This window comes from Macrobrachium rosenbergii, chromosome 56 (genome assembly GCF_040412425.1).
Source record: "Macrobrachium rosenbergii isolate ZJJX-2024 chromosome 56, ASM4041242v1, whole genome shotgun sequence".
Classification (NCBI taxonomy): Eukaryota; Metazoa; Arthropoda; class Malacostraca; order Decapoda; family Palaemonidae; genus Macrobrachium; species Macrobrachium rosenbergii.
This window is the reverse complement of record NC_089796.1, coordinates 19669523-19688246: the sequence shown is the minus strand read 5'-3', so window position 1 is coordinate 19688246 and position 18724 is coordinate 19669523. Positions and strand designations below refer to the sequence as shown.

Here is an 18724-nt window from a genome sequence, read left to right as displayed (position 1 = left end):
GGAATTTGGTATGAGACCAAAGAACCGATGGGGTTGGCTCTTCCTCATCGGCTGGATCGACTTCTTCCTTGGTCGACTCTTCAAGAAGCTCTCTCTCCCAATTCGCCAAGGCTTCTTGGGTATGAGTACGAACTGGACCATTTCCTCAAGGGCCTTTTTTTAGATCCTGGAAGTATTCAACTTTATGGACTGGTCTCTTAGGGCCTTAGCTAAGAGAACTTTGGACCCGGACTTCATTAGTATGGAAGACCTCAGCAGCGCTTTGTCTTGCCTAGACAAAGCCGTCAGGACGGTTCTACTGAGATCGCTGCCTTTTTGGAGCTGGATTGCTGAAGAAGAGGTCCAGTATCAGCTCCTGTTTGTCTAAATCTGTATCTCCTCTCCAGAGGTCCTCCTCCTGTACGCTCCCTCTTTCGAGCCATCTGTTCCCCAAAAGAGACAGTCAAAGAGATTTCTAGGTCCTTGTCGGAGAAGGCGTCCCAAGACCTTCTTGCACAATCCTCGAAAAGATGAGACCTGCTGCGCCTTATTGTAAGAAGGAGAAGGCCCTTTCAGGAGCCCTTTCGAGGTGCAAAGATCCTCCTTCAGAAGCGCGAGACCAGAGAGAGAAGAGGAAGACCTTCAGGACTCCGGTCAGGAAGTCAAAAGTGAGACTCAAGTCCTCCAGATGTCAGTGGGTGCCAGACTGCTGAACTTCGCCGAGGTCTGGGCACACAGAGAGGCGGACAACTGGTCCCTTTCTCAATTCTGAGAAAAGGCTACCTCATCCCTTCAGGAGAGACCTCCCTGACAACAACTCTAAGGAGTTATCGCAAGATACAAGGACCTGTTCAAGACAGGCCCTTCTGCTAGCTGTGGACCAAATGCTGGCAAAGCAGCCATAGAACTGCTCAAGATCTCCATTCCCGGGGTTTTACAATCGGCTTTTTCTGGTGCCGAAAACCTCGGGGGTTGGAGACTGGTTCTGGACGTAAGCGCCCTGAACTTCTTTTGTCATCAAGAAGAAGTTCTCGATGGAAACTACATCTTCAGTTCTGTCGGCTCTTTGTCCAGGGGATTGGATGGTGTCCTGGACCTTTCAGGATGCTTATTTCCACATACCCATCCATCCCTCCTCCAGAAAGTACCTCAGGTTCATGGTAGCTGGAAGAGCTTTTTCAGTTCAGGGCTCTGTGCTTGGTTTCGACAGCCCCCAAGTGTTCATGGGAGCATTCTGAAAACTGTGGCATTGGCTACATTTAGAGGTGGTAAGGATCTCCCTTGTATCTCTCGACGATTGGCTGATCCTGAGCCCATTCAAGAGACCGTTGTCTGGAGACTTATCACTCACCTTAAAAATTGATTCAGTCCTGACTTTTAGTAAACCTCGAGAAGTCCCAGATGATTCCTCAGCAGAGAATTGTCTACCTGGGGATTCTGATGGATTCTCAGGGTTTTCAAGCTTTCCCTCCCTGGAAAGAAGGGAACGCTGCCTGCAGAAAGGTGACAGCCTTTCTAAGAAAGACAATTGTTCCGCGAGGGGAGTGGATGAGTCTGCTGGGACCATTTCCTCTCTGGAGCAGTTAGCCTCTCTAGGGAGGGGCTGCACCTAAGACCTCTTCAGTTCTTCCTGAAGGGGAGATTGGGATCAGAAGTCCCAAGATTTAGCAGATTCCTTCCCTTATTTCGGATCGGATAAAGGAACATCTCCGTTGGTGGTTGGACCCCCAAAAACTGGGTCGAGGAATTCCTCTTCAACCGCCGAGCCCTCGCCTAGTGTTGTGTTCAGACGCCTCGGAGTCAGGTTGGGGAGCAACACTAGGCTCGGAAGAAGTGTCAGGCACCTGGGAAGGGGAGCAGATGACCTGGCACATCAACAAGAAAGAACTCTCAGCTATCCATCTGGCTCTCATCACTCTGATCCACTAGTCAGGGGTCTGTAGTGCTAGTCAACTCAGACAACACCCACAGCCCTGGCCTATATCAGAAAGCAGGAGGAACACACTCCTTCTCCCTTTTACGACACAGCAAGGAGGTTGCTGCTGTGGGCGGAGGGAGAGAAACATCATTCTCCTCACGAGGTTCGTACAAGGGGGAAAGGAATGTGAGCAACAGACCTACTGAGCAGGAAAGATCAAGTTCTTCCCACAGAATGGACTCTCCATCCAGAAGTTTCTGCGAGGCTGTGGAGCCTTTGGGGAGACCCAATATCGACCTCTTCGCTACTCATTGGAACACAAGACTGGAGAACTACTGCTCTCCGATCTCGGACCCCAGAGCAGTAGCGATAGACGGCCTTCTCCTAAATTGGGAAGGTCTAGACGGTTATGCCTTTCCCCCCTTCAAGATCCTGGGGGAGGTAATAAGAAAGTTCGCTGTCTCAATAGGCACCAAATTGACCCTGATCGCCCCTGTTTTGGCCATTTCAAGACTGGTTCACAGAGGTACTGGAATGGATGATGGACTTTCCCAGGTCGCTCCCCTCAGGAGCGATCTTCAGACAACCCCACTTCGACAGATTCCACAAAAGAATCTCCTGCTCTCAACCTGACTGCCTTCAGACTATCGAAGGATTGGTTTAGAGCGAAGGGTTTCGGCAAGGCTGCAAAGGCTATCGCCAGAGCCAGGAGATCTTCTACCTTGCGCCACTCTACCAGTCGAAGTGGGAGGTTTTTTAGATGGTGCAGGGCTCCATAAGTGTCCTCTTCAGTACCTCTGTAGCAACATCGCAGATTTCCTTATCTACCTAAAGGAACAGTGCAATCTTGGCGTTTCCACCATTAAGGGATTACAGGAGTATGCTTTCTTCTGTTTTTAGACATAGAGATCTGAACATCTCGGAGAATAAAGACCTTCACGACCTTATCAGGTCTTTTAAACGTCAAAAACAAGTCCGCTTAAGACCTCCCAGCTGGAATTTGGACGTGGTATTGAAATTCCTGATGTCCGAGAAGTTGAGCCTCCTCGATCGGCTTTCCTTCAGGGATCTGACTAGGAAGTCTTTGTTTCTTTTGCTCTTGCTACAGCTAAGAGATTAAGCGAGTTACAGGCTTTGGAAGGTACAGTCGGTTTTAAGAAAGGACTCAGCGATTTGCTCCTTTCAAGCCCTCTTCCCTGCGAAGAATGAGAACCCTTCAAGCCATGGCCTAGGAGTTTTTGAGGTCAAAGGACTTTCTGCTTTAACAGGACAAGAGTTGGAGAACACTCTCTGTCCAGTGAGAAGCCTTAAATGCTATGTGGATAGAAAGAAACAGCTCGGAGGCAATACTGAAAGTCTCTGGTGCTCAGTAAAGAGATCCGACAAAACTATCTCTAAACCTGCCTGCATTCTTCATCAGAGACGTCATCAAGGAGGCGCATCTTTCTTGCAAGGGCAGTACTTGAAGCTCATTAGAATTAATGCACATGAGGTGAGAGCCATAGCTACTTCTCTGGCTTTTCACAAGTCTTGGTCTCTCAGTCTATTGTGGACTCTACTTACTGGAGATGTAATTCAGTTTTTGCTTCTCATTATTTGAGAGATGTGCGTGTTACCTATGAGAAGTGCTTCTCTCTTGGAGCCTACGTATCTCTTGGATTCGGTGCTGGGTCAAGGAGCTGAATCTAATCCTTCTAGTTTAGCTATTTTGGTTGTTTTTAATGCGTGGTGATGTGTGTTTTTATGGTCGGTTGGAAGAGAGTGTTGGAGTAAGCCCCCCCTTTCAATTCGTATCACTAACAAAGTTAGGCTTGGTCAGGTGGTCGGGATTAGTTGTTGCTCCTTGTTATTTTTCATTGACACCTAGCTCTGTCATGTAAGAGGGATAGCCCCCATTGATATGATTCAGGTGTAGGCTCTGTCATATAAGTGGGTCAGCCCCATTGACACGATCCATATTAGGCTCTGCCATGTAAGTGGGTCATTCCCCATTGGCAAGATCCAGAAGGGCTGTCAGTCATAGGTCACATCCTCGCTGAAGCTCTGGAGGCAAGCAGACTCATAGACAGTATCCATGAAGTCTTCTGCCCAATCAGGTAAGAACCATGGTTTTTGATTATCCTACAACATATGTTGTTTCCCGTTTTTAGTTATTAGCTGTCTCTGCCCTCCTCCAAGGGTGCCAATCAGCTAAGTATATATCTGACAGGTAAAGTTGCATGTACAAAAAATGATATTTTTATGATAAAATAAGTTTATACATACTTACCAACAGATATCTCTGATAATAACCCTCAGCCTCCCCTCAGGAGACAGGTGGAAGAAAAATCTGATTAGAAAACAGGAATGGTTCTATTCCCGCCACCCAGCGGGGAATGGTAGATCACCTGACCTGCCTGTCGTGTGCCTTGAAATTTGAATTTCTGTCGGGAAACGTCGGAGACTATAGCTAAGTATATATCTGCCGGGTAAGTATGTACAAAACTTTATTTTATCATAAAAGTATCATTTTTATCATAATCTCACCTCAAACACCCTATATAGTCCCTGATGCCAAAGGTATAAGTGCTTGATGACAATAGGCGAGTCCCTATGGGGGTTAGTGCCATCAGTGCACCTCATGCAGTGCACTGTAGGCATTACTTAAGGTTATTTGCAGCATGCTTTCGGCCCCTAGCTGAAACACCTTTTGTTCCTTTTATTGTACCTCCTTTCATATTCTCTTTCTTCCATCTTACTTTCCACCCCCTCCTAACAATTGATTCATAGTGCAACTGCGAGGTGTTCCACCTGTTACACCTTTCAAACCTTTTACTGTACTGTCGGTTAACGTTTCAGTGCTGAATGACCTCATAGGTCCCAGTGGTTGGCCTTTGGTCTAAATTATATATTCAAGTCAACTCAACAATAGACGAAAGTGCCCCCCCCCCCTCACTCACCTACAGTAATTTCTAATCAAAACACCTTGTTATTAAGTTTTAGTGACCATTCCCAGTTCACTCTAAGGAATTCCCCTACATAAAAGACTAAGGTTTGTATACCTATTTAAAATACAAATTACATTAACCCTTAAACGCCGAGCCTCTATTTACAAAAACGTCTCCCGTATGCCGGCGGCGTTCAGTGAGTTAGCGCCGAAGCGGAAAAAAAGTTTTTTTTTCAAAAAATCACAGCATTAACAGTTCATTTTTGGCTCATTTTTTTTGTCATTGCCTGAAGTTTAGTATGCAACCATCAGAAATGGAAAAAATGTCATTATCATATATAAATATTGAAATATATGACAGCGCAAAAAAAATTTTTCATATATAATTTTATCCAAATCGCGCTGTGAGCAAAACGGTTAAAGCTAACGGGTTATTTTATTTTTCTTTGTATTGTACACTAAATTGCTATGATTTTGGTATATAACAAATTGTAAAACGATCAAAGCAACACAGAGAAAATATTATCACAAAACGATGCATGAATTATTTAACAAGCGGACCTTAAAAAATGTTTTTTCAAAAATTCACCATAAATCGAAATATTGTGCACAAAGACTTCCCGTTTGTTTGAAAAATGAAGCAATTGATTGAATATTAGACTGTAAGTGTTTTAGCTTGACAATTGCAGTTTTAACCATTTGGTCGAGTTAAAGTTGACCGAAAAGTCGAATTTTTTCTATTTATCGTGATTTATATGAAAATATTTCCAAACTGATAAAAAAGCTACAACCATGAGTTATTTTCTGTTGTATTGTACATTAAAATTGCGCACATTTTCATATATAAAACTTTATGTAACGACTAATATAAAACTGTGTAAATATTACGACAACGTGACGAAAGAATTTCTGAGATGTTGGCGAGGAGTTACCAAGGAGCGTATGAAAATGTTTTCAAAACTACCATAAATTGAAATATTGTGCTAGAGACTTCCAAATTATTGCAAAATGAAGGTAAACGATTGAATATTACTGGAATGTAAGAGTTTTAGCTACAATTGCGTTTTTGACCATTTTGGTCGAGTTAAAGTTGACGAAGGTTGAAATTTTTAGTGATTATCGTGATTTATGTGAAAATATTTCCAAAACTGATAAAGCTACAACCATGAGCTATTTTCTGTTGTATTCTACCATGAAATTGCGCACATTTTCATATAAAGTTTATGTAACGACTAATGTAAAGCGATGCAAAACATTCACGACAACGTGTGAAAAATTTCTGAGATGTTGACGGCGAGTTACGTAGCGCAGGCGTAAGGAAATAGTTTTTTTTCAGAAATTTACCATAAATCGAAATATTGTGCTAGAGACTTCAAATTATTGCAAAATGAAGGTACATGATTGAATATTACTAAAATGTAAGATTTTAGCATAATTGTGTTTGACCATTTTGGTCGAGTTAAAAGTTGATCGAAGGTTGAAATTTTGGCTTGTTATCAATGATTTATATGAAAATATTTCAAAACTGATAAAGCTACAACCATGAGTTATTTTCTATTTGTATTCTACATGAAATTGCGCACATTTCCATATATAAAACTTTATGTAATGACTAATATAAAATGGTGCAAACATTCACGACAACCAATGAAAAGAATTTCACAAGCGTGGACGTAAAGGAAAAGTTTTTTCAAAAATTCACCATAAATCAAAATATTGTGCTAGAGACTTTAATTGGTTGCAAAATGAAGGTAAATGATTGAATATTACTAGAATGTAAGAGTTTTAGCTTACAATTGCGTTTTGACAATTTCGGTCGAGTCAAAAATTGACGAAGGTTAAACGACTGGCAGTTATCGTGGTTTTATATGAAAATATTTCCAAACTGATAAAAAAGCTACAACCATGGGTTGTATTTGCTGTATTTTACATGAAATTTCGCACATTTTCATATATAAAACTTTATGTAACGGCTAATATAGAACAGTGCAAAAATTACGACAAAATGAAAGAATTTCTGAAATTTTCAGCGAGTGCAGCTCGGGCGTGAAAAAGTTTTTAAAAAATTCACCATAAATCGAAAAATATTGTGCTAGAGACTTCCAATTTGTTGCAAAATGAAAGGTACTTGATTGAATATTACTAGAATGTAAGAGTTTTTTAGCTTACAATTGTGTTTTCGACCATTTAGGTCAAGTCAAGTTGACCGAAGGTTGAAATTTTGTGTAGTCGAAGCGTGCCCGGTATGTCCATGGCACTCAACAGACCAATTTTAGTCGGCGTATGATCGTCCAGTAGGTGTTTAAGGGTTAAGTTACTTTTAAAATGTGGTATACTGTATTTAAGAATTATATATTTAAGGTTTTCCATGTTTTAAATCCTGAGTAGGATGCTGGAAGTGTATTTTGGTTTTATTTTTTTTCAACCTTTCTTTCCAGCCAATCTCTCTGGTTAGCAATGTCATTGAAGTGACAAAGTCTGGGAAAATTCCATCAGGTCAAACTGAGATTCCATTTGAGATCCCTCTGAAGGCACGTGGCTCAAAAACTTTATATGAAACATATCATGGAGTTTATGTAACAGTTCAGTACTCTCTTCGATGTGATATCAAACGAAGTTTACTTGCCAAGGATGTTACAAAAGCTCTAGAATTTATTGTGGAACTTAAGGTAAGTAAATGTTTAGGTTTTATACTCTTACTAATTGAAATATCAGTAAATAGCATATCAGACTACTAAGTTAACATTCTTAATTCTTACTGGGCTGGCTTGAAGGGTTTGTTCTGAAGATTATATTAGATCTTATTTAATATATTGTAATTCTTCAAAAATATAACAGTTAGTTAAGCTGAAAATGGAGATTCTGACAACTTTTGAAAATGTGTTTCCATTGATTTCGAGAGTAGTTCTGTAGGTACAAGATACAGCATCTGTTACACAGTGCACTTTTATACGTTGATTATATGCATTATAAGTTCTTTGTAAAGGAAAACATTGTAGGAATCCAAATAATGCAGGCTTTAAATTTATTAATTTTTAAGTTAAAAAATAATTTCAAATGGTTGTTGAGCTGTCTTATGTTCTTGTTAGTACTGAATCGAATTAGATAGAGGACAAGAATGTTTATAGTATTAAAATAAAAAGAATAAAACTTGGTCATTCCTGAAAAGGTATTCATCTCCAATAAAATTTCCTTATCAAGGCTTTTTTTCCTTGTAGCCTAAGCCTGCAGGATCTCTGACAAGTAAACCAGTTACTTTTGAAATTAGACCGGAGACTTTGCAGAATGTTCGAGACCGTGCTCGTATTCCTCACTTCATTGTAAGGGGTCATCTGGATTCTGATATTTTTTGTCTCTCTAAGCCATTAACTGGAGAAGTAAGTACATATTATTTTAAACTTGCTTGTATATTTTGAATTTGCAATACAGTACTGTATATATGAGTGCCATATACAATTGTCATGAATGTTTTCATGTCAGCTTTCCTATTTATAGCATTAGACACAAAATGATTTCTCTCCTCTCTCTTTTGTCTTGCATAATTTACACTTGAATTCCCGTAAATGCCTCTTTTCTATGTTTTCTATGCACCTGTGTACTGTACAGTGTAGTATATTTCAGTCAGGTTTAACAGTTGTAAATTCTCCCTCATTCAGTGGTGAAAGATTCCATTTCACTTACAGTACAGTACAATATTTTCTTTGAATCTTACAGCTTACTGTATGCGAGTGTGAAAGAGGAATAAGCAGTATAGAACTCCAACTTGTAAGGGTTGAAACTTGTGGGTCGGCCGAAATGAACTCAAGGGAAGGTAAATATAGTGCAGATTATTTACTCATAAACTCATTGCTTTTGAATAGTCTGGTCTCCTGTAGCAGCAATCTCTAGGCACTTCTCAGAAGAATAATTCCGCTTTATTCCTCTTGAGGATGCATCCAGAGCCCATAGAATCCTTGTCATTAGAACCAGCTGCAATCAGGTGAAGCAGGGAGGAAGGTAACTTTCTAATAAGTCATGGGTTTGTATATGAAAAAATTTATTTAGTTTTGAAGAAAATATTTGCTTCAGTATGAAACAGTCACAGTTGTCCCTTGAAATTGACATGGAATTTGAGTGCCAGCCTTTCACGAAACAGGAAAACTGGAAATAACTCTTTATCCCCCAACCCTTAAGTCTTAGGAAAATTTGTTGGCCGTGAACCTTATTGATATTTAAAATGAGCAGGTGATTATTTACCAATTATTTTTAATACACCTACTGTAAAATACATCTGCATTTAGCATGGGAACTTCAAGTTACCATCTTCCCCCCTTGTTCCCTTTGTAACCAGAGGATCCTTGACTCCTTGAGGCAACAAGTACATCAAATGAGATGTCTCCACCTAGCTAGACTTTCACCAGACTCTATCATAGTAATTGAAAATTGCTTTTTAAATTAGTTTTCATTTGCTTAACCTCTCCTAAGGAGGCTGCATATTATGACATGAAAGTGGAATGCTAATCAGGTAAAAATATATTCCTAATTATGATTAGGTAATGGTGGAAGAAAAGACAAAAACATGGCTTGAGAGAGAGAGAGAATATTAATATGAATTACTGCAACCTGGATGGGGTGAGAGTTAAGAAAACATACAAAGTACTTACATTTTTTATGTATTGTGCAACAGATCAAGAATTACACTGGTACATTAAAATGATGTTTCCAGTTGGTTTAGTTTGGCAGAGAAACAGAAATAAAGGTGCACATTGCATTTGTGCTAAGGTTTATGTATGCTAGTTTTTAAGATGAATAAAAACAAAATGAACTATTTATTTTATACAACAGTGAGCAAATATATGCTGTACACTGGCTCATGAGCTTAACAAACTGTTAACTTATTGGATTTCATTACTTATCAGGTATGTCTGAGTCTGGAAAAATGAAAATCGTACTTCATATTTAATGGAATAATCTGGTAAGTGTGCTAGGCATAACAGATGCTGAAACAAATGCAGCCAATATTTTCCTGTTTAACTTTGTAAGGTGGCTTTATTTGCAGGGAAACTGACCCATCATGCTGTACTCTGTACCTGTCTCCTACTCGAACATTTAGTGTGTGTTTGCTTTGCAAATAGCCTGCACTTCAAATCAAGATGTGAACTTTTATGTCTAGCATAAGTCATTGCGAGTTAGTCTATTGCAGCTGAGTTTTTGCTGTTATGCATTTCCTGTTTTATATGAATAAATCAGTAATCAAACTATTGCCAAGTTTATTTTTAATAGTATGCTCACGTATTTGAAGATTAACTCTTTCATTCATATCCCTTATAAAGGTACTTAATTTTTTACATGAGTGTCAAGGCAAATTTGCTGACTACGCATCCATACAAACATTTTGTTACTTTTCTAGAAGAAAGGGTTTTCAGCTTACATTGCTTTACTGCAGTTCTCAAATAACAATGAACATATGTACATACAAGTGCTATAAAGTATAATTCTTGATACAAATGCCAGTGTATATATAAAAAAGGAATGTATTCTTAAGCATAAACAGTGGAACTGCAAAACAAATACAAAAGTGACAATGTAAAATCAATTGAGGTACTTTAAATTGTAATGACTTTTGACTGACTCTGACTTACGCAAAATATTTTCCATTTCAGTGTTACATGGAAATTTTATATAATAAAATGTTAGTTTATTGTGCAGAAAAATATGTTAGAACATAAAGTGTTACAATAGTACATAACAAAAATCAGATATGAACTTTTTCAAGGATCATAGATATTGATGACTTTCATGTCTATGGCTTTTTTAAAAGAGGAATGTTGTAGAATGAAATACGTTACACTAGGAGTATGAAATATGTACACTGTCTTTCAAAGGTTACATTTTTTATAGCATAGTCGCTTGTTTTGTCCTTAAGGAGTTACCCTCTGTGGTCTACTAGAGCTCCATGGTGACCAAACTAATATAAAAGAATTCTCTTCTAGTTGGTCTTTTTGGCCAGGTATTGTGTCGTAATGGTTAACATTGTAATACGTGGTGGAGTATATAATGGACTCAAAGGTAGAGGGCACTTTCCCTTATCTTCAGCGAAGCTGAACCCAGTTTTTCCAACGTCAAAAACCTGCAAGGTGGGAAGTGACAGAGAAGTGACTATTGCGTGTGCGCGTCCGCCCTCTTGTTTACAACCGGGCCAGTAAAGACCAAGGAGCTATTTACTCTCTGTTGTTCTGTACCGAACAGTTTACGTCGTTACTAGTGCTCTGAAAAAATTCTACTTTTTTCTCCAGTTTCATTATTGAGGTTCATGGAAACAAAAAAATAGCAAGATAAGTGCTTAATATTAAGTTCCAGTTAAAAGTTTTAGTTTTAAACTTTTGGAAATGATAAGTTGTGTGTGAAAGTCGTAACCGGGCTCGTTAATTGCTAGTTTCGTAAAGTGAAAATTGTTTTAAATTCTAACTAAATGTTGTAACTAAAAGAAATGTTCCACAACTTATCATTAATATAGAAAATCCTTTCAGATTATATGATGTCTGCAATAATCTAGTCAGTAAGCGAGAATGATTTAGACTAGATTAATAGTGGATGTTGTCTGTACCCTATGTCCTAGGATCACGCATCCTTAAGTGGCCTAGCTTAGACCAAGGACCCTAGGATCAGATAATAACAATACCTGGGCAAAATAAATCGATAGCCTAACAATAAGGCTACGTATTAGTATAATTTTTTCCCTTTATTGTATATAAGCCTGTGCATTTAAGCATGATCTAATTAATCCAGGACTAGGCATTACCTTATACAGTATTAAGTTAAGTGATAGCTTTTTACGAAACATCCCATTTTTGGACAAAATTGTTAGCCTACAACATGTAACCTAGGACTAGATGAAATAGTAACCTGTGCTGGATGAGATGGTAACCTAGCCTTAAGGCTACTATGGTTATTGTGTTTTATGTAACCCATATCCTTAAGTGTGAAATAAATAATCCGGATTAGGCAGTAGACTAGATTAGAGTAAGTTATAGCCTGGCTGTAAGATTACACATTAGTGAGTTACTGTTTTATGTAATAGACCAAATACCCTAGATTGGATATAAACAACAACCTGGGTTAGACAAAAAATAGCAGACTAACTATAAGGTTACACATTTGTAAGTTTCTGGTTTTATATAGCCGATACATATAAGAGTGATTGATAATAATATGGATTAGGCAGTACCCTGTACAGGCAGTTCCTGGTTATCGGCGGGCTCGGTTATTGGCGATCCGGTAATACGGTGCTTGTTTAGCGCTGAAAATCGCCGATTTCTGCTTATCACCGTTAATAATTGGGTATTAGTGCCAATACATATCAAACAGAGAAGCTGATAATCAAAAATAGGTGATTTTTGGCACTTTTTGGTTATTGCTACGCCGTCAGAACGGAACCCCCGCCGATAACCGGGGACTGCCTGTACTAACCTTAGGAAGAACAAATAAGCCTAGGATTATATATAAACAGCATCCTAGGCTCAATAAAATAACCTAGTTCTTTTACGACTTGGTAGCATATCTGTAAGGCTACATGCCAGTAGGGTCTTATGTAACCTATATCCTTAAAGGTGATATAAACCTAGAACAGGCAGTAGCCTAACCAGATTAAGTAGGAACCCCATTTTAAGGAATATCCTAGTATTAGCCTAAAACAGTGATGGCCGAATATGAGATAAAAGGGTAGTCTCGGCCACATAAAACAGAAAACCAGATTATAAGAGCATTATTTTCTGTATAGTTTATATCCTTAGGTTTTAAATAAGCCTAGCATAGGCAGTGGCCTAGAATAGGTTAAGTGAGAATCTTCTAAGAAATCCTCTATTCTTACCTTAATGTAGATTACACTAGAAGGATTAACCTAAGCCATATAAAACAGTAGCTTGGGTTAGTTAAGCAAATTAGTTCGTAGCAGTTAGTCTGAACGGCATGACAATTAGAATGAAAAATTTCACATAGCCATTACAAAAGGACTACACAGGTATGAAAACTAACCCAAACCTTAGAGGGTTGAAGTTAACATAGATATTTAATTAAATGTATTACAGCTACACACTTGTAATCAAGTTAGCCTGTAATATGGAGACTATATGAGGAACTACAGAAGTGTTCCCTCATTTAAAAACAATTAATACTAACTAGCTTGTAATAAAAACTCATTTTGTATCACTACAGGGCTGCCATTAGGCAGGAGTCTCAGTTCAAGTGTTCACTTTTTGCCAGCAGGGCCCATACCACCTGCCATGAGCATAGTCCTTGTATAAAACAAGGAAAATTTGCTTGGTCGCCAGATATGGGCGAGATTTATGGTGTCAGGCAAATTTCTCGAAATCAGTTGTGCAAAGGTAAATTTCTCGAATTCAATTGACCGAAAAATAATTTCTCGAACTATCATTTTCTCGAATGTCAATTACTCAAAACAAACAAGTAAATTTCTTGAACACAATCAGAAAGTATCCATAGCGTAAAGACCAATTTATAAAGAGGCTATTAGCATTCCAAGCGTAAATTTCAAACACAATCGAAAGTATCCCATAAGCGCTAAAGACCAATTCATAAAGAGGCCATTAGCATTCTAAACGCTTCTCATTCTGTTTACAAAATTCTGAATTGAGTTTTTCCTGTTATATTTTTCTCCAGTAGTCTCAACCCATCAAGATGGAAAAACAGCGTATGTTGAGAGTGAAAAGGAAGGAAGAATTGTTTAAATGGATATTTATATATCAAGGACAAAGGAGTAAATAACAAAATTTATTGGAAAGGTGAAATGTGCAAGAAATTTAAATGTTCTGCTCGTGCTATCACCATCGATGATAATATAGAAAAAGAGAGTGACCACAATCATGCAGGAGATGGGGCTAAAGTCAAAGCTGCCAGAGTCCAAGAAAAAGTGAGAGAGGATGCAATCAATAGTCAGGATACACCCCATTATATAGTGTCTTGTGCTTCAAAGGGGGTAAGTGGGGCTGTTGGGTGAAACTCCCATCATCATCAAATATGAAGAGAATATCGCAATATCGAGCTAAGAAAAATGATGTCCCTGCTTTGCCCGATTGCCAAGATCTTATCATCCCGGAAGAATTTACAAAACTCACAAAGAAACTGTTTCTTATGTATGACTCGGGTCCCACAAATGATCGTATATTGATTTTTTCGACACAGAGAAACTTGATTTACTAGGCACGCTCAGAAACTGGTTGCTGATGGTACCTTTAAGACCAGTACCTTCAATTTTTCAGTTGTATACAATACATGGTGTGCATTCAGGAAGTATCATATCCCACGTTTATACTATTACCAACAAAACTCAAGAGACCTACAAAAAAGATTCCTGCAGATTGTAAAAGAAAAATCCCAACATTTGAGCCAGCCACAATAATGATAGACTTTGAATTGGCCATGAGTAGAGCTATAGAGCATGAATTTCCAAGGACAAAATGCCGTGGCTGTTTTTTTTCATTTTTGTAAATCCATTTATCGCAAAATTCAAGAAAATGGCTTCAAATGCGGGTACGACACCGATGCTGAATTTGCTATTCAGGTTTGCCTGTTATCTGCGTTAGCATTTGTACCAGTTTTCAAGGTCGAAGAAACGTTTGAATATTTAATTGAAAATGAAGTTTTTCCCGTTGAAATTCAAAGTGTGGTTGACTCTTTTGAAGATACATGGATCAGGCGGCCGCATAGAAATGACCGTAGACATGCTCCTTTCTTTAAACATGAATTATGGAACTGTTTTGATTATGTCAAGGAAGAAATGCCCAAGATGAACAATGCAGTCGAGGGCTGGCATTACGGTTTCGAACAGCAATTAAGTGCTTGTCATTTATCCATCTGGAAATTTATACAAGGATTACAACGAGAACAAAGTCTACAGGAGCTACGAATTGAACAATATTTGGGAGGTGTTGGTATTCCTGTGCAAAAAGAAATATCGTGACTGTGCAAAAAGGTTACAAACCATTGTAATAAATTATGATGAAGAGAGGCCTGTCGAAGAATATCTACAGTGTAGCATACAACATTTCATTTTGATTGATTAAATTTTAATACTGTATTTCATTCTGAATTATAATATTTTTATACATACAATAAAATTATAACCTTTGTATTTTTTTTTCATTCCTTCATTTACAATAAATTTTTAACATTTGTGTTTGTCAACCAAAAGGATATATTTTTCCTTGAAATACATGAAAATTTTTTCCATTCAATTTTCTCGACAAAATAGATATCAGTTTTCGAAAATATGATTCGAAAATGATAGTTCGAGAAATTATTTTTCGAGCAATTGAGTTCGAGAATTTGACTTTTGAGAAATTGCATTCGAGAAATTTACCTAAAATCGAGATTTATAGTATGCTCCTGGCAGCAAGTTTTAAGGAGGAAACAGCCCCTTTTAAGCTGTCTCGATGGGTCCTAGGGATCATTAGGGGTGAGGAAGGGAGAGATAATATCTTTCCAGCAGAACTCCGGCCAAAACCCAGTAACATCAGTCCCCAGTACCTCCCAGGTTAACCCCGAGGAGGAAGTAGAGGAATCTTTACATGGGGTTGACATTTTTACTAAAGAATATGAAGTGGACATTGCCACTGAAATGCTCCTGCTGAACCCAGAAGGCTAGCCATGGGAGAAACCTTCCAGAAGGAATCCTATTCCCCATGCAGCTATCATTGCTGAATAGGACCTTTCCCCCAAAAGGGGTACTAGGATTCACTTAACTCCGACTGAAATTACTACATTTTTTGAGGGGTATAGTAGCATACCCAAGACTTCTGCCTCTTGATTAACAGGCAGTTACAATTCAGTTGCTGAAGCTCAGTTAGATTGTGAAAGCTTCCCGAAAAGGGATACACAGTTTCTGGCATTTGATCAGTTCTGTAAGGAAATTGAGTGCCATCAAAGATGCCCTTGCCACAGGATGGCATTATATAAGGGACATGAAGCACGATTCTGAGAAGGAAAGTAAGCCGGTTATGTACACCCCAAAATGTAAAAGTACTACATCCTGTAACCGAAAAGTGAGTGTGGATACAAATGCTGCCCAGACAAGGTCTAATGTTAGAATTCTGACTGGAAGCAACAAAATGGTCAGTACAGAATACAGAACTTCAGATCAAAACATAATAGAGGCTCCAATACTCACCCCTGATACCGCTGATTATACTGATAATTCTTGGCGAGATGCCTCAATGTGCATTTTCTCTCCCGATGGCAAGTATGTAATTAATGAGGGAAAAACTATGATTGAAGTTGTACATGTAGAATTTAGAAACAGGGCAGCATTCCCTAATACAGAATGGCACCTGGTACCATCTTCACCAGACATGGGGAAACCACTAACAAACGTAAATCACCCTTTACCAGGTCAGCGAAAAATGGATCTCTACCTCCATTTTGAATGAGACCCAAGTTGCTCACCAAGTAGCCCCAGCCTTCTGTTCCTTCACTTCAAAATTATTAATCATGTGAAGACAGGTTTTCAGAATTTGTAGTGACTAAAAATGAGAGAGACAATGGCAGAATTAAAACCATGTGCCACGGTCATCCCAGTTTCGGGAAATTCCACCAAGGAATGGGTAACACTACAACTCCGTTTTGAAAGGAAAAAGCTCCCTTTAGATATAGCTATGCAGCAGTTTGGGACACCTAGGAGAAGACTGTCAGAGGGGACAGCCTCATCAGAATTTTTTACTAGGCTCCAACTCCTTAGTTTTATAACCTCTACCACCTTGCTGGAAGTTGCCACCAGAAGGCTTCCAGAAGATTTCAGGATCAGTTTTGCTGTCAAGGCCAAAAGTCTTATGAGAACTTGATGGAAAGCACTCTGTGACTTCCTAGAATGGCACATGAAAGTGCGAATGGAAGCATTGGAGGGCTTCATCAAATCACTCTCCAATGTCACTGCATTATTACATTCTAACCCTTTCTGTAAGGACCTGTTTGAGAAGTCTGTTGTGGTTCAACTCAGCGAGCATGCCTGCCAACAGAATTGTATAGTATACGCTCTTCTGGGGAAAGGAGAATTCAGGAAACAAAGAATCCAAAATTTCCCTTTACCAACCCCAAAAAAGGCTCGCTTTGATCAAAAATCATATAAGCCTTCAGTCACCCCCAAAAGTTTTCCTCAAAATACAGGTAGGTGGTCAGAAGGGACAATTCCCTACAAAGGGATGACAACAATAGCAAGGACATCCTTTTTCACAAGGTCCAAAAACCATCTTATTGGGGGAAAAAAGGAAAAGCAATACCTGGAATGTCTATCAAAGGCGAAGCCAGAGGAAGAGGCAGTTACCAATAGGAATTGTATGGTCGGGGCTCGGCTTCGACAACTTCACAGACAATGGAAGTTTTTTCCCTGTGGGGGGACAGCATTATTTATATGTGCAGAAAGGCCCTGTTAACCCTTTAACGCCGAAGCCCTATTTACAAAAACGTCTCCCGTATGCCGGCGGCGTTCGGTGAGTTAGCTGACGGAAAAAAGTTTTTCAAAAATCACAGCATGCTTAGTTTTTAAGATTAAGAGTTCATTTTGGCTCATTTTTTCTCATTGCCTGAAGTTTAGTATGCAACCATCATAAATGAAAAAAATATCATTATCATATATAAATATTGGAATATATGACAGCCGAAAAAAAACTCGTATATAATTGTATACAAATCGCGCTGTAAGCAAACGGTTAAAGCTAATGAGTTAATTTTTTTAGTTGTAATCTACACTAAAATTGCGATGATTTTGGTATGTAACAAATTTTAAACGATCAAAGCAACACAGAGAAAATATTATCACAAAATGATGCATGAATTAATGAACGGACGTAAAAAAATGTTTTTCAAAAATTCCATAAATCGAAATATTGTGCTAGAGACTTCCTGTTTGTTGAAAAATGAAGCTAACTTGATTGATTATTACTAGACTGTAAGTGTTTTAGCTTACAATTGCAGTTTTAAACCATTTCGGTCGAGTTAAAGTTGACAAAGTCGAATTTTTTCTATTTATCGTGATTTATATGAAAATATTTCAAAACTGATAAAAGCTACAACCATAAGTTATTTTTTGTTGTATTGTACATGAAATTGCGCACATTTTCATATATAAAACTTTATGCAATGACTAATATAAAACGGTGCAAATATTACAACAACGAGACGAAAGAATTTCTGAGATGTTCGGCCGAGTTACGCCGCAGACGTAAGGAAAATGTTTTTAAAAATTCACCATAAATCGAAAATATTGTGCTAGAGACTTCAATTTTATTGCAAAATGAAGTTAAACGATTGAATATTACTAGAATGTAAGAGTTTTAGCTACAATTGCGTTTTTTTACCATTTTGGTCGAGTTAAAGTTGACTGAAGTTGAAATTTTGGCAGTTATCGTTATTTATGTGAAAATATTTCAAAACTGATAAGCTACAACTAAGAGCTATTTTCTGTTGTATTCTACATGAAAATTGCACACATTTTCATATATAAAAGTTTATGTAACGACTAATGTAAAAAGCGATGCAAACATTACGACAACATGACGAAAGAATTTCTGAGATGTTTGGCGAGTTAGCCAGCGCCGAGCGTAAGGAAAAAGTTTTTTTCAGAAATTCACCATAAATCGAAATATTGTGCTAGAGACTTCCAGTTTGTTGCAAATGAAGGTACATGATTGAATATTACTAAAATGTAAGAGTTTTAGCTTATAACTGCGTTTTTACCATTTCGGTCGAGTTAAAGTTGACGAAGCTTGAAGTTTTGGCAGTTATTGTGATTTATATGAAAATATTTCAAAACTGATAAAGCTACAACCATGAGTTATTTTCTGTTGTATTCTACATGAAATTGCGCACATTTCCATATATAAAACTTTGGTGTAACGACTAATATAAAACAG

At 38.2% G+C, this 18724-nt stretch overlaps 1 protein-coding gene across 8 annotated transcripts in view; it reads left to right on the top strand.

The window, feature by feature from the left end:
- Positions 1 to 18724, top strand: part of LOC136836086 (vacuolar protein sorting-associated protein 26C) — a 340756-nt gene that overhangs the window by 314923 nt on the left and 7109 nt on the right. For 7 of the 8 annotated variants that reach the window (XM_067100035.1, XM_067100036.1, XM_067100034.1 and 4 more), the window contains 3 exons: positions 7262 to 7492; positions 8042 to 8200; positions 8538 to 8634. In XM_067100035.1, coding sequence (XP_066956136.1) covers positions 7262 to 7492; positions 8042 to 8200; positions 8538 to 8634 — 487 coding nt within the window. Of the gene's footprint in view, positions 1 to 7261; positions 7493 to 8041; positions 8201 to 8537; positions 8635 to 9721; positions 9778 to 18724 lie in introns of all 8 variants that reach the window. The other variant, XR_010852345.1, reaches the window with a different exon arrangement.